Genomic DNA, 27,518 nt, shown 5'->3' on the forward strand with positions numbered 1-27,518 from the left:
GCGTCCTACGGAAACGCCCCTTTCGCTCTGACGGGGGCACGCCTCGTTATTTCTTGCGCACCCGCAGCGCGCTCATGAGCCGGGGCTGTGGGATTACACTGTAGCGCGAGGGAGGCCTTGTCATCAAGCACAAAAGGAGGGCACGCTGCCGACGGGGGTAAAAAAACACTAACAACGCAGAAAAATGGGTAAGTTGTTGGAAAATACCGTTGCAATTAACCGAGGAGTTATTTTATTTCCAGTATGCGACGGTGTCCTAATCGGACGGGCACCTAAATAGTATGGTATTTATCAGTGTCTAAAAATACCAACAGAAATAAGCGGAAACCTGTCATCATATGGTATCGGGTTGTTTTTTGCTTCCTCAACAGGAATATTGAGATGTTTTACCTGAGCTGTTTCTGCCTTTTAGTGTGAGAAAGTGTATTAAACAGCGTGTAGCCGGAGTGTTCAGGCATCTTATTGTGGCTCAAGCATGATGTGTCATTCGTGTAAAATCACGATTCAGGTGGACACATGATATACTGCAGGAGAAACAACCGCGTCTGAGAGTTAAAGCTCACGGTTTAAATCTTAATTGTTTACGTCCCGACAACAATCAAGTCAGAACAGTGGGCAATTTCATGTTTATTGTGTCAGCGTGCGGGATTCCTGGGCCACTTACCCGGTCGTAAATGCGTGAACCGAGATGTGAACTGTGAGAAACGCTCATTTTCTTGAAAAACACGCAGTGATATACCAGCTGCCAAACTGTTGTCGTTTGTAATATCCGGATAAATACAAAAATGCACTACAGCTGTCCAGATTAGCGGTAGCAGGGACCTGTTTGGTATGAACGTCGCATTTTGAAAATCGAGAGATTCTTCGCATTTTTTTGTGGGAGTAATCCCAGACAGCCATTCTTTAAAAATCATAATTTTTGATAACTTTCCATTTTTTGTTTTCCCTTTCGCTGAAATTAATGACATAAATGTAAATACAAGGCTAGAATCCTTTGCCATGTAACAGGTTTTGTCCCATACTAAGAATGCGTTTTAGTTGACATTAATTTGGCAAATTATTCTAACGATTCTTCACAGCCATATGGTTTTAAACTTAAAGGAGAGGATCATCAGTGCTTTCACTCTCCGGTCTACTGGAATGCTTAAAAACACACTGAATTGCCATTAAACTACCGGCAATACAACAAGCATTACATTTGAATTGAGCAAGTAACTACTTAGTTATCAACTCTTCCTCAAAAAGCTGAACTTCCATTTTCTTGTCTCTCTTTGATCTCTTCAACATGTTTATTATTTAATGGTACCAGAGAGTCGAGAGAAACTGACAGTAGTGGAGAGATCTCACCACTTGACCAAAACATCCTAATCGGCTAATGGCTGTGACTACAGACCTGTGTGAATGATAAAGTCCCAGACCCATGGATTGTTGTTGAATCAAGCAGTACAAAGTATTTTATTGTCTGGAGTTGATCGGTACTTAGTGTGCTTGCCTCTGTCCCCAGATACTCCATGTTGTACAAGTTGGTTATAATAGTCTAGTTGCTATTTAACTTTGTGCGTTTTAAGATCAAGTTTTTCCGTGGCGTGAAGTGTGGTTAAAAGCAGTTTGGTTTGTTTTCTTTTTGCGTGATTTGCTTGAAAAAGAGCGAGGTTCCTACTGAGTGTTATTTTGAGCAAGGAATGCATAAAGTGTCTTTCATAGGTTAATTTCCAGCAGCTTGTGCCGGCCATTTCAATAGCCTGATCCCTCTGAGAGGTTAAATTGGTCCAATACAGCAAGTATTAGTTACAATACAATTAGTTTGACTAGGTAATAAAGAACTCTGGAGTCCTCTAGGACTGCAGACATTCTGTGGTCTGTCCCTGTAAAAATAAGATATTGTAAGAGGTTGTCCTGGAGGTTATGTTTTGGTTGAAGTATCTTTTACCATCCTTATGATCTGCTGCAGTGTTCAGAACTCTTTTTTTCCTTTGAGGGTGCAGGCACTCATTCACAGCTGCAGTGAACAGGATCGTTTCTGTGAGCACATCCGTACAAGTGCTGCACAGGGCCCAGTAATCGGCGAAAAGTAAAAGTGATTCAACTCAATTGATAGTCTTTTTGTAAAACTTGTACGTTTAGCAGATGTTCGATTGACAGCATGAGCAATGTGTTCCATATGGAGTACCATTTAATTCTTGGTTTTAGACTAGATAAAACAGCACTTTGCTTGGATAACACCCCTCAGTGGAGAGAACCATTTGCTTTGATCCTAAGTTTTGCAAACATGCAATTTACTCTATATGATTTTATGCAGTTTTATACTGTAGTTGCCATAGTTTGTAAAGAGCATTCTGGGTGAGTGTTTACCTGGATTTGACATCAGGTGTTGCAGGGACTTCTGTTCAATACTATTGACTTTTTATTTTGTAAAGTGGTCAAAGAAGTATTCAGTCACAAGAGCTATTGACAGAGCAAATAAACTTGTTAGAAAGAACTTTGATAAAACTGTGCCTTCACTAAGCACACCATGAACAATGCAAAAGGCTGTTCTACAGTTTGAGTCCTGTTTGCTATGTGCTTCTTCACATGGAGTGCGGCTGGGCTGTGTTCCTCCTCCTGATCAGTTTACAGATATTTCTGATCCCATATTGTGGTATCAATTTCCATCACTTCCCAGAAGCACCACAGCATGCTTGCACACTAAGCCGAAGCTGGGAAGTGTGTGGTGTTTGTGCCCTAAAGAATAATTTATAGTGGAGTACTGGCAAGGGCACTTGGGATATTTGAAGCGCCCTTTATAAGGCACCATTTTGGAGTAGTGGCTAGGTTTTCGGTCTTGTAAATGGAAGGTTGTGAGTTCAGATCTTAGGTGAGACACTGCTGTTGTACCCTTGAGGAAGGTACTGCAACTGAATTGTTCCAATGTAAATAACCAGCTATGTAAATGGGTGCAAATGTTAAGTTGCTTTGGATAAAAGCATCAATTAGTAAGAAATGGGAAACACCCTGCAGGATGACCCCTTGAAAATGACTGAAGGGGAGTGATTGAGTACTTGGGCTTCCTTTTTATTACTTGGATATTTCTTGTACTTGTGTTGTGTGTGAGTAAGGGGATTCTGTTTTGCCTGTGACTAATTTTGCCTTTTGTTCTCTTGCTTCTTCAGGCTTTGCTGGTTCTGTCTGGAGTTGATGCCTGCTGCACAATTTGTGAGGATGAAACTGCTTTCATCTTCCCCTGCGGAAAGACTGAAATAAACTGTCTCTGCAGTCACGGATGGAGCAGACTTCTCGATAATCTTAAGAAGAACTCGAGAAACCACCTTGTTGGATTGAAATCAAGTTCTTTTAATAAGCGTTCGCTTTCTTGGCATTCAAAGCAAACATCTTACCTCTGAAGTCCTGTAGACCTCTATCCAGACCATTTTTCTACCTGTTTCTTGTCCTGCTGTTCTTGTTCTGTGCAGTTTCTCTTTGCTAAGCTCTTATGGATTTGCTCCAAAACAGATGTTATTTGAGGTCGTGTTTCATAAGCAGCTACATGTGCTGTTCAGAGTGAAGCAATGCTGAACAGCTAACCCGGCCCATTAGGTCTATTGTGGTAGGAAGACAAAGTCATGACAGTGTCCTTGGGAAGGTTTTTCTCTTAAAGTAAGGACTGCCTTGAGGCTGCCACTGTATTTCTTGTCTGGCATTCGTGGGAGGGTGGCTGGGTGGGCAGGTCTAAATGGGGGACTGGCTGCTGTACTTTTGAACAAGCAGATAAGTTCTTCAGACTTCTTGATGAAGCTCTTGTTGCAGTGCAGGCTGAGGAGACTGAAGAGGTAGAGGGTTTGAGCAACACTAGGGCTGGGCTCACCTCTCGAAGCAAGAAGTATTTTTTTTTTCTCCCCCATTTTCTGTGGGGAGGTGAGATCCCTCCTCTTCCTCCCAAGCAACGCCAACATGGGCTGGTTCTACTTCCCCTTCGACAACCTGGTGTGCATGCTGCTTGGCATCTCTTTCACTGTGTGGTTCACGCTGCTGCTGGTTTTCATCATCGTGCCTGCCATCTTCGGAGTCTCCTTTGGCATCCGCAGGCTCTACATGAAGACCCTGCTGAAGGTCTTTGAGGTAAGATGCTCTTCCTCCTCGGAAGGTGTTTAGAGCCCTTCTGGTGTTCCGTGATTGCTTGTACCAACCTGAGTTTTAAAACCTTTTGATCTACGACCACATGCTGTGAGTGTTTTGTAAAACGTATGGAAGAGTGGTTTGTCTTATGCTGTCCCTCAGCGTTCACAGTAAAACGGAACTTTGTAACCTGTCTTGAGCAGTGCACTGGTACAGTTTATCTTTCAGTTGCTTTGAAAGTGTGCTGCTGAAGATTGGGCTTTCTTATCCACCTGATAAGCTCGGAGAAACTAACAGCCCCATTCATTCTGCGATAAAGACACTTAAAGAGGACTGTAGAAAAGATGTCAATAAGTAAGGAAAAATGTGTTCATGTCCCTGCCAAAATGAACAACGCAGCAATGCATTTATACAGAAATTGGCTGGGATAGCCTTTTCACATTGGAGTCAGGTGTGGGCTGGTAATTTGGTTGTTAAGAGAATGCATTTTTCAGGCTGCTCAGTCTATCCAGAGTCAGCATTTCAGCAGGTGTGTGTGCGCGGAGACCCTGCATTCTCTGATGGGGCTCTTCTAAAACAAATTATAAATAAAGATTCTGCAGGACTGTTTTGTTAAAATAAATGTTGTTGCTTATTGAGCAGTTGTCTGAACTGTTTACTGCAAATAATAAAAATAAAGCCCTGTAGTATCTGTGTGAAAGTGATCCTAAAATATGCTGCTGTTGTCTTCCCTTGACTGTTGCTCTATAGACGCATCTGTGTTTGCATGTGTACAGGTGCAAACAGAAGTATTACACACCCATGTTTAAGTATCGAATTATATTAAAATGCACTTCAAAATTTGCTGAATATTTGCTCTTCCCAACAGCTGCTACCTGTTAGTGTTTGTTGTGTGACCAATTCGTGATAAACTGTGCCAGTACTTCTCTGCATCTGGGAATGATTGCAAAATTAAATGACAGGAACATTTTTGTAAATGCGACGTTAAAATGTGAAAGCAAACAAGGAAAATAGGACCTGCATTTGTCATTTACACTTTTAACGCTAATGATATGACTCTAATGATTTTAGCTCTCCAATCAGGTCGGCTTTGTTCTATGAAGTGGTTTATATCCTGTTCTGTGTACTTTTTAGCTCTCCAGCCCAGCTAAAATAGAGATTTTTTTTAACATCCGAGTTGGATATTATGAAATGAGAGGAGGACAGGATTGGACCCTTTACTTGCATAGTAATGCTTGGTGCATTTGAGACCAGACCATTGGAATCAATAACCCTGATCAAGCTTCTAAATAGGCAAATGAACTTTGATTTTCAAGTCTGTCTGAAAAGGTAAAAGAAAAGAACCACCACCATATGTAGTTGGTTTAGTTAAAACATTTTCTGATGCCAGGTGAAAAAGCCAGCTCTCTGAAAGTCCTCCTGGTTAACTTTACATTAGTTTTTGTGAGGAATTGGTGAAACTGAACAAAAGCTGAATTCTCTCCTTAGTCTATTGGTTTAGTGGCCGAGCTCAAGCAGTGTTGGATCCTGCCAAATCCTGGATCTAATTGGTGTACTTGTTGTGTTCGTAAAATGGAGAAACAAGTTGTGGTTTCCTGTGGGAGTAGTACTTCTATTAATGACTTGTGAAACTTCTCGTCCTGGGGTGGCTCTGGTAGAGGGAGACCATTCCTCTAGATTCTCAGCTGGATGGTAAAGTTTGGAGAGAGAAGATTGAGATCTGTGGTGTAGTAGAGATGTAGTCCTGTTATGAAGGCCCTTTTCCAGTGGGATTTAGCTATCAAATTATATTGGGTAATGTAATGAAGTCAGTGGTGGGGTTCATCGCATAATAAAATAGTGGATTTTGTTTACATGCTGCAGGAGTTTGTGCACAACTGGTGACATTGTAAATGGAAATGAAATGCATAGTATATTGTTATAATTTGTGCGTACTGCAAAGTGGAGTAATACAAGACACTTTTTTTCAGCCTTGCAAATCTGCCTCCTTGTTTACTGCTGGTAGCAATTTAGTTCTGCTGTTTTGTTATTCCGCCTCCTTGTTTTTCCCACTGGTGCGCAAAACAAGTATCTTGGTGAGATCACTGCTGGGATCGGCGGCCGCCCATGTGAAGCCAGCTACAGGATCACCAGAGCAAATTGGGATGTTGCCATGTGGCAAAGGGGAAAAAAAAAGTTCTGCTTGTGTCTGCCTGAAAGAAACCTCTGTGGTTATGTGCTGTCTAAACTGGTCTTGTCGCACGCCTTGCCCTGACTGATTAACATTCAAAACCAATGTTGAATTTTTCTGATCGGTGTGTGTCGCTCTATGCAGCTTTAATCAGTGTTGTAGAGGGGTGTCTGCCAAATAGCTTTTTCTTCTACAGGACCTCCTGTCAACAAAGTGAAGTTCTAAGGATCCTCTATTCTACATGTAGAGGTCTACAAATGCAGCATCCCTTTTGTTAACACCCAGCTAAAAACGTTGAAGCACAGATGTTGCCTAGACTAGTAGAACACTACAGAAGAACTATTTTCTTTAGAAGTGCCAGTGGTCTTGCAGATGAAATGAGCTCTAGATCATATTGTGTTTGGAGGGGAGATTAATTATATTCTGATTATTCCAATTCACTCTGTTCCTTAAAGAAAAAGCAAATGTCATCAGTGTCTTTCGTGATAATGCATGGTAGAGGAGGTAGGAACTCCTTCCTGCCATTGTCGATAAAGAGATTGCGTGGAGGTCTGCTTTGTAGATTGTGACATTCAGAAGTGCTTTTACTCCTTTTTTAGGAGTGTAGCTGTTATTTTAAGAGCTTTCTTGCAATGCAGTCCTGAGGAAATGATGGATTTTATATTATATTGCAGGTTTTAAGAATTCATAGCTCTTACAAGAAGATTAATATAAAGTGCTTCTGCTTATGTTTTTAGTAAGTTTGTATTGAGATGAGTGTAACGTGTAAGAGTTCCTCCATCACTATAGTTTTACACAAGAGCTTATGACTTGTGCAATCGGAGATGGATGGGACTGCTCTGCATTGGGCATTATCTATATGCCCAATCTTTATCTTTATTCAAGCATATCTCAAAACGCAAAAAGTAGCCGAATATAGTTAAACAAGTGTCTCCAGCATCAAGACTTAGCAGTTACAGCACAATTTACAAAAATACAAAATGCATTGTTTCATCACAGTTTGTGCCAAGAAAAATCGGAAGAACATTAAAGAAATAATGAACACAACAATATGGCACAAGGTAAAAGCAATAATGTCTGAATGTAGCCTACAGTTTGTTGCTTTCAAATATTTGATATCTCAAATCCTTTTTTTTCCCCTTTGCATAACATGTGCTTGCTTCTTTCCAGTGGGCCACGCTGAGAATAGAAAGAGGCGCTAAAGAGAAGAATCACCATCTGTACAAGCCTTATACAAATGGTAAGCCTGGGTCGAATGTAGGATGTGTGTGGATGGTTAAGATGGGCAAGCCTGTGTGGGTTTGACCCATGGTGACTAGGTGACCATAGCTCTCTTTGGTGCTGAGATGTAGCTGTGAGCTATGCAAGGAGTGGCCGAGACCTTTACCTTCCAGTTTCTTCATAACTGTCATCCGAGATCTAATTGTATCCTTGCTGAATCTAAGCCATCAAATTCAGCTAGATGGTATCAGGGAGGCAGAGAAGTAGTTGTTTCAGTTGTAAGAAGAAACTGCCCGGTGAGCAGATATCTAGGAGGTGAGGCATTGTCAATATATTGTATCATTTGACCACTGTCGATAGTCGGAACAAGTATAGTGCTTTTTTTTTCCCTCCATAAAGGTTTAAAACATGCCAAATTGTTTTGAGTAATGAGCTTTGCCATTGCATCTATTGAGAGTTTGAGTACAATTTACAGTATGATGTCTATTGGAGTTGATTGCTTGAACTGCTGTTTCATAATATTGACTTTATTACATTGATCTGTTCACGTGTTGATCGCTTTTGTGAAGTTACATAATGGAATCCGTAAAAACAAGACTTTTTTTTGTGGCGGCAAAACAGAAGGTAGTTGCATTTAAAAATGAAGTTAACGAAGGATCTTCCCAGCTAATTGGATCCTTGATCTCTTCTGGTTGTTGCCAGGCATCATTGCCAAGGAGCCCACCTCCCTGGAGGAAGAGATCAAGGAGATCCGCCGCAGCGGAAGCAACAAGGACCTGGGAACGCCTGAGTTCGAGATGTCCGACATCTTCTACTTCTGCCGCAAGGGAGTGGAGACCATCATGGACGATGAGGTGACCAAGCGCTTCTCCGCAGAGGAGCTGGAGTCCTGGAACCTACTGACCCGCAGCAACTACAACTTCCAGCACATCAGCCTGCGGCTCACGGTGCTCTGGGGGCTGGGCGTCCTGATCCGATACGGCTTCCTGCTGCCGCTCCGGTGAGTCCGGCTGTTTCGCCGAGCTGCAGCTCCTGCGTCAAGGTCGCGATAGACAGCGCAGATCCGTTCGGACTGAGCTACACTGAGTAGAGCCTACTGTGTGGAAGTCCCCAAAGTAACATCAAACAGGAGTTCATATAATCGTCAATAATCTTCAGATTAAATGTCATTTCACTGCAGCCATGCTTAAGCAGTTTTGCTTTGAAAAGCTAAGAATTGTACTTGTTGGTTTTTGGTTTTGGTTCATTGTAATCACACTAATCAGTTCTTTGATTTCAGATGAGAATGAACTTGTGCTGCACTGGTCAGATAGCCTTCTGATGACCGCATGGGGCATCTTGGTGTTGCTGCACCAAATCGATTCGCCCACATGCAAAGAATTGTTAAAAACGTCTAATTGTTGAAACTGTAATTGAGATTGCGCTAGAGTGTGTTTGCACTGGAGCGCTAGTGCTGTTTTGGGGAAGTTATTGATAACCTTGCTAGATAACCGAGCTGTGGCAGAGGGACCAGCTGGCACCTGGCCCACCAAAACATTAATGTTTAGCCAGTACAGATCTGGAGGGTTAGCACAAATAGCCTGGCAGGGCTGGATGAGTTTAAAACATTTTCCCTGTGTGTAATTTTCGTAATGATCAGTATGTATACAGGCAGTCCCTGTTATAAGTCGCCCTGCTGCAGTATGTTCTTTTGCACTTATGTCATTGATGAGTTGAGGAACTCTGTGTAAAAGGACCTTTGTTTTGCATGGCTTCAAAAGCCAGCAAGGTAGGTATTACATGGATTATTTTGTTCTGAAAATGAAGAAAAATTTGTAAAGAGCAAAATCTAGCATACACAGTTCCTCTTGTAGACATTTCTATTGCTTGTGTCTTGGATTGTGAATCATTGTGCCTCAATATTAAAGCTGAGTTCTTAGCACCACACAGTTAAGTCACCATCCTACCAAACAATTACATTATTCCTTATGGATATTTCCTTTTCTAAGTCATCTCACTAAGTTTCATTATTTAGTAACATTCCTTGGAATTAACACAGATCAGTGGGTCCTATTATTTGTAGCTTCAAGTAAAACAAACACTCCATCTACCTTATGGTCCCTATCCCTGCCCTGTTAATTCTTATGGGGAAAAGCTTAAGCTTTAAGTAACATGGGCAGAGTTTATGCTCTTATGCTGACAAACTCTGCATATGTACATTGTTCTTATGGGGAAATGGAGGAAAGTTGGTAGTTTTGTTATGTCACCTGATGTGTCAGGGACTGCCTGTACTACAGTGTCCAGCATGTTCCCCTTTCTAGCAAAAGGTTGTGCGTCATTTAACATCTGTCATATTCTGATGTATAGCATATTTTAGCTTAACACCCGTTTCCATGAAGTAAAAGCAGTTTCATGTACTCCAAAAATATAAGAATATCCCACATTGCTATTCTAACTAACTAAAGGAAGCAGTTTGTATTTTTTAATTGCTATTACTATAAACTATCCAGTGGCCCCATTAACCCCTTAAATGAATGTATTGTCCACTGAATTTTAGATGCATATAAGCTTTCATTTAGAAATACAGTAAGAAGAGATGGTTTTCCGTATTGCTCAGCCAACAAAGGCACTTGCTTCGATAAGGTTGTGTCCTGTAGTCTGGTTGTCACTGGTTTGAACCTTGGCTGTCATTTTGCCACAACCTACCTGATATGGTTTTCCTGGGTTAATATGCAGCAGAGGCTCTGGGGACTCAGTAGAATAGTGTGAGCTTGCAGTGATGTCATTGGTAAGTCTGCCTGCTGTGGAGCTTGCAGTATCATAAATGACAAATGAATTGGTCAGGCAGGGTTGTCAGTGGAGTGAATGCATAGATCCTCAGCTTCCCCTTCAGGAAGAGAGACTGTAGTGGTAAAGAGGAGGTCATTTATAACTAGTGTTTCCAACAAAATCAGGAGTAAAATAAAAATAATTGGCATTTTAAATACCCTTATTGTTCCACAAACAGGTGAAATAAACCAAAGTAAAGTTGTAGTTTGCCTTCACTGTTACATACTAATGACAAGAACCAAATATCTGCTTGGTGATTCTCCTGCTTTTTTTGCTAGATGTTCTTAACAGGGTCTTTGCCCTCACTGAACCCGTTCGTGAAGCTCATAATAGCAGGGTGTTGAGTTCTGGCTCGGTGTCTCTTCAGCTGGGAGGAACGATCACATTCCCGGCCGAGGGGCAGGAGTAGTGTTTTGCTGGGAGGGAAGCAACTGTGGGGATTGTCAGCTCTGGTGATTGAAGGACACATGACTTGCATTCCCTCCTTGCCCCTCCATTATCAGTTGAATTCTTTAAACCAGTTTAACCCTTTCTCAGGGTTTTAACAAAAGATTTTCTAAAGCAGGGCTATTTGCCTGGCTGCCCTTCCAGTCCACTTATTTTTAAAACATCAAGCACACTAATTATTTTGCTCCTGTTAATGTTTATATAAATGCTGAAGGAGATGGTCAAAATTCTGCATTGATAACTCCTTGTGGGAGTTTCTGATTCTTTGAAATTTCCCTCTTTACCAGCAATATATGAACCGATTGCCTGCTAAGGGATCTCTTGCCAGGAATAAGGGAGTAATTTTAAGAAACTTAATTGGCAAGTTCAAGAGATAGCACATGTTTTCAGTTCAGACATTGTTGGAAATGATCAACCTGATCATTGGCAAGGGTATATGCAGAGTGGGAATGAAAACCAGAAGAGACAGCAGCCTGTCAGAACCAAGTTTGGGAACCACCAGGGTATATGACTTGATTGTGTTTTTAAGGTTTAGGGTTGGAGAATCCTGTATTAGACTAAACCTTCAGAGCTGCTTCTTGCTCTGTTTTGGATACCTTTAAATTGGTCTGTTATTGTCATATTACAAGACGCAGTAGGTGGTGTTGCTCACATGAACATCAACCCTGCTGTGCCCTGCAGGTAGTTGGGGTAGGGAGGGTGTTGTGGATGCACAATATAATCTAACCAATCCCAGTCTGAAGTTTGTGTCCTCTCTCAGGATTTCCAGCCATGGTCTGTAAGTGTCTGTGGTTGAATCTTTTATTCTTGTTTTAAAGGCATGTCATACAATTACATTGAACTGACATCCACAGTCATGAGGTGCTTGGTCTAGAAATTCAAGTGACTCAGTAAGATGATAAAGACAGATCAACAACCAGGCCACGTGTCGCAGGTAGTCGATCCATGTTATAGACATGCAAGCAATTTCTAAAGGTTTTTGAAAACTAAAATACTAGGTGGGCTCCCCTAATTCACAGAGAACTGGTTCTGTGGTCAAGCAGCAAAATCTGCATTTGAGTCGTCTTGATTTTTTTGTTTTACAGAGTAACTCTTGCTTTCACTGGAGTGGGTCTCTTGGTGGTTGGGACGACCATGGTAGGCTTTTTACCCAATAGAAGGTACGTCAGTCAACCAAGGAATTGAAATTTCTTGCTCTACTCCTGCAAAGACAGCTCCATTTCCCAGCATAGACAAGCCAGCTTTCTAGCTCCATCTAAATGAGTTTATTGCTATAAGCGACATTGTTTGATTCAGTAGTTCACTCACTGACATGTTCTCTTTTCTACTAAATCTTCTCTAAAGCACCATGAAAATACAGTTTTGATGGAGAACTGCTTACGTTGATTATAGTTATTTAGGCAGGAAAATGTCTAGATTCTATTGAAAAATTTACTTCCTATGAGAGTTTTGAGGTTTTTAGTATTAAGCGGTTTTGTTCACCTTTTCCTTATCAGGATGAAAAACTTCCTCAGTCAAAAAGTGCATCTGATGTGCTATCGGATCTGTGTGCGAGCCCTGACGGCGATTATCACCTACCACGACAGGTAAAAAAGACTATTGTACACTTTGTGTCAACTTAATTGGCATGGTTATGCTTTTAAGGTGTCATTTTTATATTCCTTTTATACATTTTAATTTTTCACACTTTTCTTATTCTGACTTCTGAGTTATAATCTAGCATTTGGATGACTTGTTAATAACTGAGAACTGCAGAACTGCTGCTTTTTCATATTGTGAAAGTTACCGTTTTGCTTCTCTTACAAAGAGTACTACTGAAAAGATCCCAAAAGGAGCTAACACAGAGCGCAAAGCTAAGGTTGTGTGCAGATTTATTGCAAGGTGCACACATTGCAACTACAGAAGCTATCGCAAAATGCTTTAAAGTGTTAGTCATCAGCTGAATTTTATCTGCGTGATGAAGCCAAATCTGAGAAGTGCTGAACTGTTATAGTTTGGGTGTTTTCACGCAAAATGATTTTGCAAACATTTTTTAATGTCATGAAACGAAGGTGGTGTGTTCTACCACCTTCGCAGTACTGCCTTAAGATGTAGAGTAACAGCAGAGCGCTGATCTGAGCTCCTGTTGGATCTCTCCATCTTGTTTCCAGATATTGACCTTGCCCGTTCCTTAGCATTGTTTGCTTTCCTGGTTTTGCGGTCTACTTTGTTAAAGCCGTTAATCATTTGTCTTGGCGGCTACCCAGAGTAGGCCATGTGCTCTGTGTTTGGATGAGCAGTGTGGTTTTATTTCCACAGTTATTTGAAGCCTGTCATGTGGTTCCCAGCCTGCTGTGTACAGAGCATGTTGCTCAGAGTTCAGCTGGCACTCCTAACCCCCCTGCCCTCGGTGCAGTCTCCCAGTGTAACCTGTCAAACTGGTTCATAATGCAGTATAGGTGTAGCAGGTGTTTGTTCATTTGGACATGAACGTTCGATTTTCTTAGCAATATTCATACATTCCATTCTATTTGCATGCGCACTTGTGTTGGCTGAAACCCTACATGGCTCTGCAGCTTCCAGTGCAGGTGTTATGCACTTAATATCCAAATGACCAAATTTGGGATTTTGGTGTTTCTCTGGGGGTGTTGTTCTTAGCAGGGAAACACTAAACCTCTGAAAACCTTTCTAGTGAACCAGTATCCATATTCCCAGCATGGCTATCTTGTGCTGGACATCTGTAACTTAATATATAATAAATTATTAGTATTGGCGTCTAGGACTCAGAAACCAGCGCACAGAAGTAGGAAATAATTCCACAAGACAGTAAGCCCAACCTAGTGATAAGGATGCATCACGGATGTAAGGCCTGTATTGCCTCTAGCAACAACTATAATTAATTCGTTTGTGTTAAATTGTTAGACTGTTTTCTACAAAATCATTTTTCCCCAATTATTTTGCAAGTATGCTGCTGTTATAAGTGATTTTCTTTTGATGCTAGGGGAATTTTCTGAAATTGACACTGATGGCTGAATGATTGAAAGTGTTGTTTTTTTTTAATAAAAAGAAGGAAAATAGGAAATAATGCCTGGATAGCAAGGTCTTGGCAAGATATCTTTTTTTTCCAGGAAAAAAAAAACAATTGCAGTAAGCTTGAATTGGCATTGATCTGCCATGTTATGCAGAGTGCACCAGGAACAAGGAGAGTGTTTGTTTGCACTGTGTGGGTGTATGGTACATCTCTGGAGATCTGATCCCAGTGCACTGATATAAAAAGGGAAGTGTGATGTTCAGAGGGCCTCCAGTGACCATGGAGGCCTGTCAGCACTGTATTAATATCCAAGATCAGGATCACAATGTTCAGGGTGGAATGGAGCCGCCTGCCAACAGTAGCTCAGAGCTAGCGTCAGGTGATTTCACATGGGCTGTTCTGTAAAGGTCTAATTGATTTGGTTTAAGGGTATCAGGGTTAAATTCATGTAATTACCTTTTACTTTTGGGTGTTTCAGTCCTTATTCAGAAAGGATTGTCACTGTCCTCTCCTTTTAAGTCCAAGATGGAGTTAAAAGATTTTGTGCCTACGTTATTGTTTTTTTGTTGCGTTGTTCTTGAAATGTCATTGCAGGGATCACAATGTGTAGGAAGGTAAGGTCCCCTTTTCAGGCCATAAAGGCTCATGGGCGAATGGGGAGGGCAAGGGCCACCATTTTCCTTGGCCGTCCGACGCGGCAGGGTGAGGTGATATGATCAGCATCACGCTCCGGCCGGCCTATTACCCCCGGAGGGATTAACCCCTGGTACTCATTTGGAAAGCAGGCTGAGTGAACCTGGGAGTAGTTAGGAAGGAATTGGAGCAAGATCCATCACTTGCCCCTACCTGGGATTGAACCCGGGACCTTCCGGTCAGGAGCTCGACGCCCTTGCTGTCTGAGCTCGATCAGAATGTGTAGTAATAAAAAACAGATACCAAGCAAAAACAAACAATACTTAAAAGTTGTATAAAACAGTTAAAAGGTTCAGAAACAACAGGGGGCCTTGAACTAGTGCTTCTGATCCTTAAGGGTTTGGTTAATGGCTACAGAAGGATCTCTTTTAGAGTTATTACACAAGGATGTTTTTTTTTTTATTGGCCAGTTCACGTCAGTTTTATGCTGTAATTTTATTGCTGGATGTGATGCACAGTGCAGCTGCTATGTGCTCAAAACTTACTTTGTTTCTGCATTTCAAATTGATTTTAAAATCACTTGTGTAATAGGGATATCAATCACTGTGTACAGCAGCTTGGCATTGTGAAATTAAGCCATCAGTCAGTAGGGTGTAATACAATACAGGGCCTTTCTCTGCCAATCGAGCCATGAGTTTCAGTGGCCTGTTGGACTTCAGGACAAATGTCTCAGGAGAGCTTCTCCTATCGTAAATAGTGAAAATTCAAGTTGGTCAACTGCGCAACATGCATTTTCCTTCAATGAGGGACAAGTAGCATGTCACAAGGTACAGTTTAACCTTGTGTCTCATAAATTTGGACCTCTGTGCAATAGTAAAAAGCGGCAATTTTTAACTCCTTTACAAGTTTTAGACTGAGTTGTTCAATCTTGTAGTTTCTCGTTTTTTGCTAAATGACATTTAAAGCCTGTGTTTTCATTGCCTGACTTCTGCTGGGGATCTATGTTTCAGGTGTCGTTGTTGGTGCAGTTTTGAGTGCCACCTAATGGGCACAATTTAGTAAAAAAAACATGCACAGAACTGATGCTGAGTAGATGCTCTGTAGATTTACTCCAAGTGCTGATGGGTAGAAACATTTAAATCAGCAGTTTATGCTAACAAGTGTTGAGTCTTGCTGTTCTTGGGAGTTTTATCGGTCCTCCTTTTTCCAAATGCTTAATCTAGTCCATGGCTGTGGGGGGGCTAGAGCCTATCCCAGCAAGCAGCAGGCACACGGCAGGACACACTGTGGATGGGACACATCTCGAGGCATATGTGTACACGCAAGGTCCAGTTTTTAAAGAAGCCATTTAACGTTCCAGGATATCTTTGGACTGTGGGAGGAAATTGGAGCACTCAGAGGAAATGCACGAATGTGGGGAGAACATACAAACTCCATGCAAAGAGCACCCCAGGAACTGAACCCAGGGCTGCAGTGCTGTGAAGCAGTACTAACCACCACTTTCTTTTTTTTTTTTAGAATGTCTTTAAATTGGCTTTTGTGCTGTCTCGATTATTGCAGAACCAATGGAATGCTCTCATTCAGGAAGGTTCTTAGAGCTAATCAGTGCACCGTTAGGAATGAGAATGGAGTGATGGATTGAGCCGTTAAGGATATACAAGGGCTGCTTTGAAGAGGCGGCCAAGTGCTGCGTTACTAACTTTTTTCTTCCTTCTTGCATTGCAGTGAGAACAAGCCAAAGAACGGAGGCATTTGTGTGGCGAACCACACCTCCCCCATTGATGTCATCATTCTGGCCAGCGATGGCTGCTATGCCATGGTAAGACACTTGCTCAGGGTGGATTGCGACACCCATGATCGGGGAAGAAAAGAATCATCTAAACATGAGACCCTAAAAATCACAAATGAAGGATTTAGAAATAAAAGAAAATCCATTCAGCTGTTTTCATTAAATGCCGAAAGAGCTTTTCAGATTGAATGACCTTCAAGATTGTGGGTTTTGGTTAAATATTATTCCTTGGATCTCCAGCTGCCTCAAAACCCCTGAAACCTTTGACATATAACAGGATTGTTACAATAAAAGTTATTTAATAATGTCATTTATGTGACATACAAAAAAAACTAAGGCTAGTTTGCTCACCACTTTAAAACTTTCCCCATTGTTATTTCTGGATTCTCTGTTCAAAAATATTAAAAGATGAAGAAAGTGTGATTACAAGTACAGTAAAGGGAAATTCAGTTTTCTTTATTGAAATAGAAACTTTTGGAAAGCTTGCAGAATGTTTTTTTTCTCCATTTCAGCAAAAGGCTTTGAAATTGGTCCTACTAGCATTAAAAGTTTCTAAGGAACAAGTAATAGGTTTATTCCATGCTGAAAAAAAGAAGAAAGAGAACACAACGTTTCGGCCGTGGAGCCTTCTTCAGGTGTGTGACCTGAAGAAGGCTCCACGGCCGAAACGTTGTGTTCTCTTTCTTCTTTTTTTCAGCATGGAATAAACCTATTACTTGTTCCTTTGCAGCCTACGCATGCTGACGCAGCTACCCACCTTAAAAGTTTCTATTTGTGTTTCCACTCTGCATTTTGATATGCTAATGGACATTTGAATGGAAAAACCCACCAGAGCTATTAGATATTGTCAAAAAGAGCACTAATTGCCTTGGATGATATCACCGGGAATATATTTATCAGTTATAAGCGGCTTCAGCCGCAGAGCACTGAGGTTTTGTGATTTCCTAGAACTGTTAGGGTAACGAATTTCAATGTCCGCTTCCCGTATAATTGACTGTGGCAAGTGTCTGTTACTTTTGCCCAGTGCTGGAAGGTCAGTCTGTGTTGTTGCAGGTTGGGCAGGTCCATGGAGGGCTCATGGGAATAATTCAGAGGTCCATGGTGAAGGCCTGCCCACATATCTGGTTTGAGCGGTCAGAAGTCAAAGATCGCCACCTTGTGGCTAAAAGGTACATCTTATTTTAGAGAATCTCTTGGAGTTCTACGGTAGTACTGATTAGTTAAAACTATTAACCTAGCAGCGTGTTTACCTTCTGCAGGTCTTACAATATACCTGTTAAAGGTGTTTTCATGGTCTTGATGCTTTGCAAGTTTTCAGTTGAGAAAATGATTCTTCAGTTTTTTTTATAAATGACAAAATATAAATTCAAATGACCTTTGTACTACTACTTTAAAATTTCAGGGAATTGGGTAACAACCATATATTTCATAGTTGATTTCTTTTATCCCTTATTGCAAAGACTGAGATATGGAGATAACTGTTTAACTTGTATAATGACTGCCACCTTTAACTCTTGTGAGATGTAGCTTTGATCTGTAAAAATAGTATTAATGATATATTTAATAGTGAGGATGCCATTATCCCAGATGGATCTTTTTGGCTAGGGCTGGTATTCTTCATCATGCCACTAGTCGGAAAGGTGCCCAGTCTTTCTTGATTCAGTGTTGCAATCCCTGTCCCACAGGCTCAGTGATCACGTGGAGGATAAAAGTAAACTGCCCATTCTGATATTCCCAGAAGGTGAGTCAAATCAATGCATGATAGTCAAACTATATGATAAAATATGAAACAAATAAGCCAGTTTGGCCGTTCTGAAAAGTTTATCTGCCATGTGTTTTTTTTTTTAAACCTCTTTTTTTGCCTAGGCACTTGCATAAACAACACCTCTGTGATGATGTTTAAAAAAGGTAGTTTTGAGATTGGCACAACAGTGTACCCAGTGGCCATAAAGGTAGGCAGTTTCTTCAGCATTTGTTCCATTTTAAAAATAAGACAGCATGAAAAAGATCAGTAGTTTTTCCTCCTGAAATAGACACCCCATCTGCTTCTCCTTGGGGTTGTTTTACACTGGACATGAATTTCTTGTCATACTTGCCCTTTGTAATGGCAGGTAATTAACCACCAGCAGAATATATTATATATATATTATATATATCATTTTTCAATTTCCCACTGTTTTGGCTACATTTAATGGCTTTTCAAGTTTTGTAACAAGGTAAAACAAGGTTTCCTTTTTGCCACCTTTAAGCAGAGGATGCAGATAAGGGCTTTAACAGATATAGCATGTAGGTAATTAAACTGGAGAGCTGTTAGTTGTCCATTACCTGTTCTATTAAAAATCAGACAGTTGATTAACTGCGTCACAATTTTTCCTTTGCATTAATATTCTGTTAATTTTCTTAAAATCCCTTTGGTGGAAATGTGATCTTTTACTAGTCTTCAGCAGAACAAAAATGTGCACTCAGAACAAAAAAGGTAAACTCAGAGCTGGTCATTTCAATAGGAAGGCCAAAAGCCTCCCATGTATGGACCAGTTTCCAGACAAAACTAATTAAATGCCCAGCTGAAGCTAGAAGGCAGCACTTGGGCATGTCAAGTGGCATTGTGATGGCAGTCACTACTGTCAACAGTTGTAAAGTGCACATCCTCAGTGGTTTATAAGGGGGAGGGAGTTTGGAACTCCTCTGTGCCCTGAGCATAGGATTTTGTTTTGCTACATCCTTATGGCAGACTTGTCCCTATGTTTCAGTATGACCCTCGCTTTGGAGATGCTTTCTGGAACAGCAGCAAGTATGGGATGGTCAACTACCTCCTGAGGATGATGAGCAGCTGGGCCATTGTCTGCAGTGTCTGGTACCTGCCACCAATGATGAGAGAGGTGAGGATGGCTGTCCAGCTGGGTCACTATCTGGTGCAAACCTGGGCCCTGAATAACCTCTCTCTGGAGCTAAGAAGTCAGTGATATTTGAAGCGTTCCTTGCATGAAAAACTGTAGGTCCTGCCTTAACATTTCAATGCAGTTTGGATCCAATCCAGAATTCAAAACTTCTCTTCAGTCACTGTTGTGGATCTGCTTAATGTTTAGAATCATTGCCTTGCTGCATGTTTGTCAGGCTATGTTTGAGCTGAAGCGGCACCAGTCTCCTCCAGATTTTGCTGATGCAAAGTCGAATTCATGGGTCCTTCAGTGATGGCAAGCCTTCTGGGTTCTGATGCAGTAAAGCAGCCCTAAACCACCACCACAATGCTTGGTCAGGATGTGGTTGATGTGGTTCTTCTAATGGAAAGTGTTTTGTTTTTCAAGTTCACTTTCAAAGCTCAACTTGTCTGTCCAGAAATCATTCTTCCATTATTCCTGTGGATCCTCCAGGTGTTCTTTGCAGTATTTGAGACATGCGGCTGTGTTCTGTTAAGAGAGCAGTGTTTTTTTCCAGGCTTCCTGTCTATTTTCCATTTCTTTTCCACTTGTCTAACAGTGGATTGATAGAGCTTCAAATGTTTAGAAATGGTTTGGTTGCCTTCTCTTTACAGATGAGCATCAGTTACTTTTTCTAAGTCTGAAATATCTTTGATCGTTGCATGACATGTTTCACCTAACCTGTATGGGGAAAACTAAAACCACAAAGTTCCTGACTATTAAATAGGACAGGGCTGCCAACTTCAGTCCTTGGTTACTTACCCTATCATTTCATTGGAGCCTGATTCTAATTATCCTTAACTGAGCTATGGAATCTAGGGGTCTACTTATCCCTGATTCTTATTTTTTCTACTTCATATACTATTCCATCTCATAAAAACATTGAATATCCTTTTGGTTATTAAAATCTAGTCATCACAGTATGAAATTATTCCCATAATTGTACATTAAATGTGGGGTTTACCATATTTTTCCTCAATACTGTGCCTGCTGGACTAAAAGTCTGCAATCGTTTTGGGTTTTAGATCGAGATGGCCAACATGAGTAGCACTCCTATGATTTTTATAGGGAACATTTAATGAGCTCAGATGTGGAAAAGTCATCTACTCGAATTCATTATGTAAATATTTGGTCTGTTTTGTCATTCATGTCAGCTCGGCATAAATTCTCCAAGGTCAGTTGCCTTGAATGCTGCTTAAGACCTACTAAAGTGCTAAATTGTCATCATAAGCAAGGCAGTTCTTTACTATGATCTGTAAACATCCAGGTACTACAGCCCTGCTGGAAGCAGCGTTTGTCTCTGCTTAACTGAGGGCACATCTGCTGCAGATGGTATTTATTTGTTAGAGGTTTATTTAAAAGAGGTATTTGAAAATTGTTTTTTAGGTAAATGCTTGCCCCCTCGTACTCCATAAAAGTGATGGAAAAGTGTCCATAACACTTAAATTAAAAAAACTCTACTGTTTCTCATCAACAGATTGACATGTTTTATTTAATCCCCACTTGACTGAGCAGATTAATAGTGTCTTCCCATTACAACACGGATTTTGTTTCCATTATTTTTGTTCATCGAGTGTCTCGTTTAAAAAGTACACAAGGATTAAAGGCTTGTGTGTGGGGGGGGGGGCATGAACCACCTGAAATGGTCTGTGAGGTGCATCTCTCATGGAAATCAGCTTGGTGGGATTGAGGATTTGCATTTGAATGCAAATGGTTTGTTTTTCCTGTTGGTTAGTATGGGTGATGCAAATGGTATCCTGCACATTTCCAAATCAGTTCTTTCCATTGTGAAGGTCACAGGGGGAGGCTAGGATCTTAAGCGATGAATCATGGGATGAGTTAAAATAGCCTCCTCATGTTTGATAAATGTCCTTGTTTTCTGGTGTTTAGTGCTCAGTATAGAGATCAAGATCTAGCCCCTTTTACAACCTTGCCTGGTGGCCCTCCTGACACATACAGTAACATTCGTTGTACACTGTCAGTGGGCAGTGTGCTTAAAGCACGATTTTGTTATGCTTTGTAGTTTTCGATCTCTTATATTCTGCCTTCTCTTCAGTTTTTGTGCCCCAGTGCTTATGGGTGGGGCTTTATTGCACTGGTTGAAGAGAGAGAACTTTTGACATCTCTTATGGCACATTTGGTATTTCCTCATATTGTGTACTGCAGTAGCTTTCTTTTTTGTTTTCAACTTTTGTAAAACTCTTCAGTTAAGGTGTTTGTTATGTAGGCAACATAAGTGAAATACAGATGCGTGAGTTGTATAGTTATTTAATACACAGCCTTACATTAAATACTAGCATAAGGCATAATAAGGTGGATGGAAATATTTTTAGGATTATTGTAACTGAATTCACTTTAACATTTGGAACTACTCGGATAAAAGTTTTGGACTTCTAGGTGTGTAATGCCCATAAGCCGTGGCATGAAGAGCTCAATACTGTATATGTGCAGCTGTAGTGAAGTCTGATTGTGACAAAGAGGATGAACCAGCAGGCAAAGAGCTCAGAGCTTCAGTCCTCTAAGGTTAAAATTACATAACGATAAGTTCCAGATGTGTAGTTCAGGCTTTAAAAGACCTAATTGCTTACAAGCATATGGTCTTTTCAGTACTGCTGTCCTCCTGGTGTTTTGCTGTGGTATATTGTGATATTCTATAACCGAAGAGCCTGTGAGCCTGGTAAACAAAACAATAGTGACTGACTCAAGGGCTCTGAAACAACTTACTCGCAGATTTGGCAAGCTTTTTGCGGCAACCATGTGTAGCCCTTCTAATGTGGAAAACAGATTTACATTCTTCCTGAAATGTCAAAACACCGGAGGGGCAATGCGATCATGCCTGTACTAGTTGTAAGAGGAGCATTTGCCCTTTGATACGGTATGTTTCCATTAACAGCCTGTGAAAATGAAACTGATGACCTAAGTCTAGCAGTGGTGACAGCTGCCAGGATATTTGTTTTATGAGAGATCAAAGTGAGGGATATAATTATCCCATATTTAGTAAAGTCTCACTCAATGCTATCTCCCTAATCCATTTTTTTCTCTTGAAGTCTTTCTTACCTCAGTACAGTCCTTATATGCATGCTGCTAGCTCATGTTTTTGCTTAATGTGTCATGGGATATTAGATAAGCAACCAGTGTTAGAAATGCACAGCAAGGCAGGGAAATGTGGGGAGTTACAGTGCCTTGCGAAAGTATTCGGCCCCCTTGAACTTTTCAACCTTTTGCCACATTTCAGGCTTCAAACATAAAGATATAAATTTTTTATTTTATGTGAAGAATCACCAACAAGTGGGACACAATTGTGAAGTGGAACGAAATCTATTGGATTTTTGAAACTTTTTTAACTAATAAAAAAATGAAAAGTGGGGCGTGCAAAATTATTCGGCCCCTTTACTTTCAGTGCAGCAAACTCACTCCAGAAGTTCAGCGAGGATCTCTGAATGATCCAATGTTGTCCTAAATGACTGATGGTGATAAATAGAATCCACCTGTGTGTAATCAAGTCTCTGTATAAATGCACCTGCTCTGTGATAGTCTCAAGGTTCTGTTGAAAGCGCAGAGAGCATCATGAAGACCAAGGAACACACCAGGCAGGTCCGTAATACTGTTGTGGAGAAGTTTAAAGCCGGATTTGGATACAAAAAGATTTCCCAAGCTTCAAACATCCCAAGGAGCACTGTGCAAGCGATCATCTTGAAATGGAAGGAGTATCAGACCACTGCAAATCTACCAAGACCTGGCCGTCCCTCTAAACTTTCAGCTCAGACGAGGAGAAGACTGATCAGAGATGCAGCCAAGAGGCCCATGATCACTCTGGATGAACTGCAGAGAACTACAGCTGAGGTGGGAGAGTCTGTCCATAGGACAACAATCAGTCTTACACTGCACAAATCTGGCCTTTATGGAAGAGTGGCAAGAAGAAAGCCATTTCTCAAAGATATCCATAAAAAGTCTCGTCTAAAGTTTGCCACAAGCCACCTGGGAGACACCCCAAACATGTGGAAGAAGGTGCTCTGGTCAGATGAAACCAAAATCGAACTTTTTGGCCACAATGCAAAACGATATGTTTGGCGTAAAAGCAACACAGCTCATCACCCTCAACACACCATCCCCACTGTCAAACATGGTGGTGGCAGCATCATGGTTTGGGCCTGCTTTTCTTCAGCAGGGACAGGGAAGATGGTTAAAATTGAGGGGAAGATGGATGCAGCCAAATACAGGACCATTCTGGATGAAAACCTGTTGGAGTCTGCAAAAGACCTGAAACTGGGACGGAGATTTATCTTCCAACAAGACAATGATCCCAAACATACAGCAAAATCTACAAAGGAATGGTTCACAAATAAACGTATCCAGGTGTTTGAATGGCCAAGTCAAAAGTCCAGACCTGAATCCAATCGAGAATCTGTGGAAAGAGCTGAAAACTGCTGTTCACAAACGCTCTCCATCCAACCTCACTGAGCTCGAGCTGTTTTGCAAGGAAGAATGGGCAAGAATTTCAGTCTCTCGATGTGCAAAACTGATAGAGACATACCCCAAGCGACTTGCAGCTGTAATCGCAGCAAAAGGTGGCTCTACAAAGTATTAACGCAAGGGGGCCGAATAATTTTGCACGCCCCACTTTTCATTTTTTTATTAGTTAAAAAAGTTTCAAAAATCCAATAGATTTCGTTCCACTTCACAATTGTGTCCCACTTGTTGGTGATTCTTCACATAAAATAAAAAATTTATATCTTTATGTTTGAAGCCTGAAATGTGGCAAAAGGTTGAAAAGTTCAAGGGGGCCGAATACTTTCGCAAGGCACTGTATATTAGTATTATGCAAGACTCTTTACACAGTACCTCAGGGTATTTTGTGACAACAGTTGCCTTTGCTTGTCTCTTAACATTCACCTTACTTTTTGTTTTCCAAATGACATTGTAAGTCAAAGCTGGGCACATGTATGCATTCTTATATTTGTGACTTCAACATTCTCCTAATATTGAATATTTAAACCTTTTCTTCTAATGGAATCAGACCGCAGGTGGTAGCCATGTGCATATACTGCTGTGAAGAGTTTGTAGGACGGCAGGCACGGGCTCGTTCTCTCTCATTTCCGGCAGTTGTGTATGTGAGTGCATGCAGAGTGGGCTCTCCGAGATGGGATACTGCTCCGAGTCGGATTTAGGAATCTCCAGTCCAGATTGGGAGGGGAAAAAGAAGTGGGATGATTGCTTATGTTTTATTTAAACTTTACATTGTGTTGGCAAAAAAAAAAGTTGAGATCCAGTGGAGTACAGTGTTTTCAGCAGAAAGAGAGATCAGATGTGTGAGGGAGAGAAAGCAGGACTGATGCTGAAGAGCAGGGGAACAAAGAGGTTTTGATGGGTCTTATGAAGAGACATGCCCTACGCCACTGTGTTTGTAGCGAAACTGCCCTTTTGAGGAGTGCTAGAAGTCAGTGGTGCTACATGTGTTTAATGGTGGCCGTCTGAGCTCCTGCCTCTTGGTGATAGTAGTGTGTTCCTCTGTTGCACAGGAAGGAGAAGATGCGGTGCAGTTCGCCAACCGAGTGAAGGCAGCTATCGCCAGGAAGGGGGGGCTGGTGGACCTGCTGTGGTGAGAACACTCATGCACAAGCGTCCGTGTGCAAGAGAAACTAACGCATGATCATTTTTACTCACTCTTTCTCTTCCCCATTCCCTATCCTGTAAGCCTCTCCTCACAAACTCTTCCTTTCATAATCCACCTCATACCTTCATCCACTTTGGCCAACAGTATCACTCCCTATTCAGTCTTTCACCTTGTCCCTCCCAGTCTCTCACTCTGACTTACTGATTTTCTCCCACTGCTTGCATGCTAATTTCATCACTCCAAGGCTGATTAAACTAAAGATCCAATTTTAAAAACTCAATTTTAAAATACTATGATACATTGTGGATATTGAACCGCTCAACTGTTTTGAATGTACAGTAGGACTCCAAATATTTTTTGCAATTTGAAAAACTAAAAGCAAATATTCTTGCATGTGAAACACTACAGATTTTTTTTCTGAAATACCTTCTGCTGGTCTGCCCACCTTGCTTTTGGTGGAAAATATGAGTTACATGACCCCAGAGGTATACTTTCTGCTCTGTGATTCCATCTGTTTTGGGGGTTGTGTGCACCAAAGCAGAAGTGATCTTTAAGAGGACATGAGTTGTGAAAAGCTGTTCTGGGACTGGGGTTCCCTATCTACTTGAAGCCAGAGATGTCTACATGAGTCAAGACGAGAGGTATTCTGCTGGTGTTTAGATCACATCCGTCGGTGTTTGAAGTGAGACTGAGGGGCCGTGACAGTGCTCTGATGTGTGCCTGTGTCTCTCCTGCTGCAGGGATGGAGGACTGAAGCGGGGGAAGGTTAAAGAGACTTTCAAGGAGGAACAACAGAAGCTGTACAGCAAAATGCTTGTTGGGAACCAGGAGGATCGCAGCCGTTCATGAGAGTGTGGCGGATTGGGATGGGATCACATGGCAGAGAGGGATCTGGGAATACTGCAGCGCATTCCAGATTGCTGGAACACAGGAATATTGCCCCGTCTCTCATTGGAACACTGGCTACAGCCCCGGCCATATCCTGAATGGCTTGGGAGCCTACTTCTGCAAAAGTACCATGAAGACTGCTTGTTTAAACACCAAGCGAGAGCCTTTTGTTAGAGAAGACTGAGGAACACGGACACACCTCTGATTGCCTTCCATGGTTTGCTTTAGAGAAAAGGGGTAGAAGTAGAGAGGGTAAACTTTTCAGCAGGGTTATGACATACATCTGCACAGAAGAATGCTGTTGTTTTTTTTTAGATGCAAAATTGATCCGGTCTTGGGGAGTGAGACTGTTACGTACATTTTTTTTTTCTTGAACATCATGACTTTTGTTTTTGTTCACTCGATTATGCTTATTATTCTACTATTATACTTGTCATTACTGATACTTGGGGAAAATTAAAGGAGACATCCTGTCTAGTTAAACAGGTGGCAGTAGTTGCTGGAGATGCATTGGTAATAACTGCATGAGTTGGTCACGGCACCAAGTTTTTGCATGTAGTCCTGTTTTTTGGTTTGTTTCTAAGTTTTCTTACCATTTTAATTTTTTTATAACCACCTATTGTTTTAAGCATTGTACGCACAGGAATGAAAATACAGGAGCTACTCTGGAGTAAAGAAGGCGTTTTTTATTTGACATCCACAATGTTGTCTTTTTGCTGGTTATAGTGGTATGTTAACCTTTTGTTATTAGCAAGTATGTTTCTCTTTACAGGTCCCCTTTTCCTCCCCCTTCACACTTGGCTTTTACATATCTATACCAGCTGGTATAGGGTTTAAGATTTTTTGTATTCCAGGATCCGTTCTATAAATCTTTCTGTTGTCGCTCTCGAAGTTTGCAATACAGCGTTAATATGAAGGATGAAAGACAACATTCTACATGTTCGCTCTTTCGAAAGAAACTTGTGCAATGGTCGTGGTTTGACGTTTGCACGCCCGTTTCATTTGTAACCATTTGTGGTTGTGGTCGTCAGACTCTTTCATGTTTCTGTACCAACTCTGGGGTTTCTGCCACTTTTAGTCTTTGGATCTCCACCACAACTGATCCTACCTCGGTGATCTGCTGAAACACCATTCCTCTGCTTTGCGTCCAGCTGCACTGAGCAGCTCCTCCTCTTCAAGTTGGTGTGAGATTTTTGATTAGTATTCACAGCAAGCTATAACTTTTTTGGGTGGTCAGTATGTGTGTGTTTCCATTATGTGCATCTGCCGCGTTCCTGGTGCGGTTAACCGACCACAACCCAAGGAGCCCCAAATCTGAAGCAGCTCTTAAATTTGTGGTTGTAGGTGAAGGCAAGTGATCTGTAGCAGAAGATTTTGCCGTATTCCCTGTGAAATAAGCCATTTGATTTTAGCTGCCGTAACACAAGGAACTGTTATTTTGCTCCTGCAATGTGAAGTGCAGCAGAAATGATGAGGATTAGTACTGCAGATCTGGGTAGGTAATGAAGACCGATTGTGCTGCAGAGGCCTGGAATCTGGTGTGGAGTCCTGTGGAAACATTGCAGTCACAACCAAGCCCAATGCATTTTAAATGGCGCTCATGTTCAAATGTATTTGTGTACTTCAGAAGCTGTTTTTTTCTTCAGACTCAGATTAAAGTAATCCATAACAAAAACAATCCTGTATTTCTTGGGTGAGTTGAGATGCAAGGATTTATTTTGGAAATTATAGCTTCATCTCCGAAGGAACAGCTGATAAACTGAAATGCTATAGCCTTGCCCTGCTTTTCATCTGTGATGACCAGTATCCAACATCTGAATGTGCATAGCCTTTTGTGATGGTTATTTACTTTTTATGTGATCTGCTTACATTTGTGGATAGTGTGCATTTTGAAGTTGGCTGAGAGAATGCTTTAAGAAGGTTATGAC

At 41.3% G+C, this 27,518-nt stretch overlaps 1 protein-coding gene across 1 annotated transcript; it reads left to right on the top strand.

Annotated features, from left to right (window-relative positions):
• The first annotated feature begins 56 nt into the window (after positions 1 to 56).
• Positions 57 to 27,268, top strand: gpat4 (glycerol-3-phosphate acyltransferase 4). Its single transcript, XM_006625310.3, has 13 exons — positions 57 to 188; positions 3,150 to 4,095; positions 7,433 to 7,502; positions 8,186 to 8,483; positions 11,824 to 11,898; positions 12,235 to 12,324; positions 16,107 to 16,200; positions 17,224 to 17,339; positions 17,856 to 17,911; positions 18,037 to 18,122; positions 18,921 to 19,049; positions 24,608 to 24,687; positions 25,443 to 27,268. Exons 2-13 carry the CDS (start codon positions 3,928 to 3,930, stop codon positions 25,549 to 25,551), a joined length of 1,371 nt encoding a protein of 456 aa, XP_006625373.1. The 5' UTR covers positions 57 to 188; positions 3,150 to 3,927; the 3' UTR covers positions 25,552 to 27,268.
• Positions 27,269 to 27,518: the final 250 nt, after the last annotated feature.

This window comes from Lepisosteus oculatus, chromosome 2 (genome assembly GCF_040954835.1).
Source record: "Lepisosteus oculatus isolate fLepOcu1 chromosome 2, fLepOcu1.hap2, whole genome shotgun sequence".
Lineage (NCBI taxonomy): Eukaryota > Metazoa > Chordata > Actinopteri > Semionotiformes > Lepisosteidae > Lepisosteus > Lepisosteus oculatus.

Bases quoted from the DNA above. Each gene is read 5' to 3' on its own strand.
- gpat4 (XM_006625310.3), top strand. From the start codon at position 3,928: ATGGGCTGGTTCTACTTCCCCTTCGACAACCTGGTGTGCATGCTGCTT. The intron at 4,096-7,432 runs GTAAGATGCTCT...GCTTCTTTCCAG, and splicing joins CCCTGCTGAAGGTCTTTGAG to TGGGCCACGCTGAGAATAGA. The intron at 17,912-18,036 runs GTGAGTCAAATC...TTTTTTGCCTAG, and splicing joins CATTCTGATATTCCCAGAAG to GCACTTGCATAAACAACACC.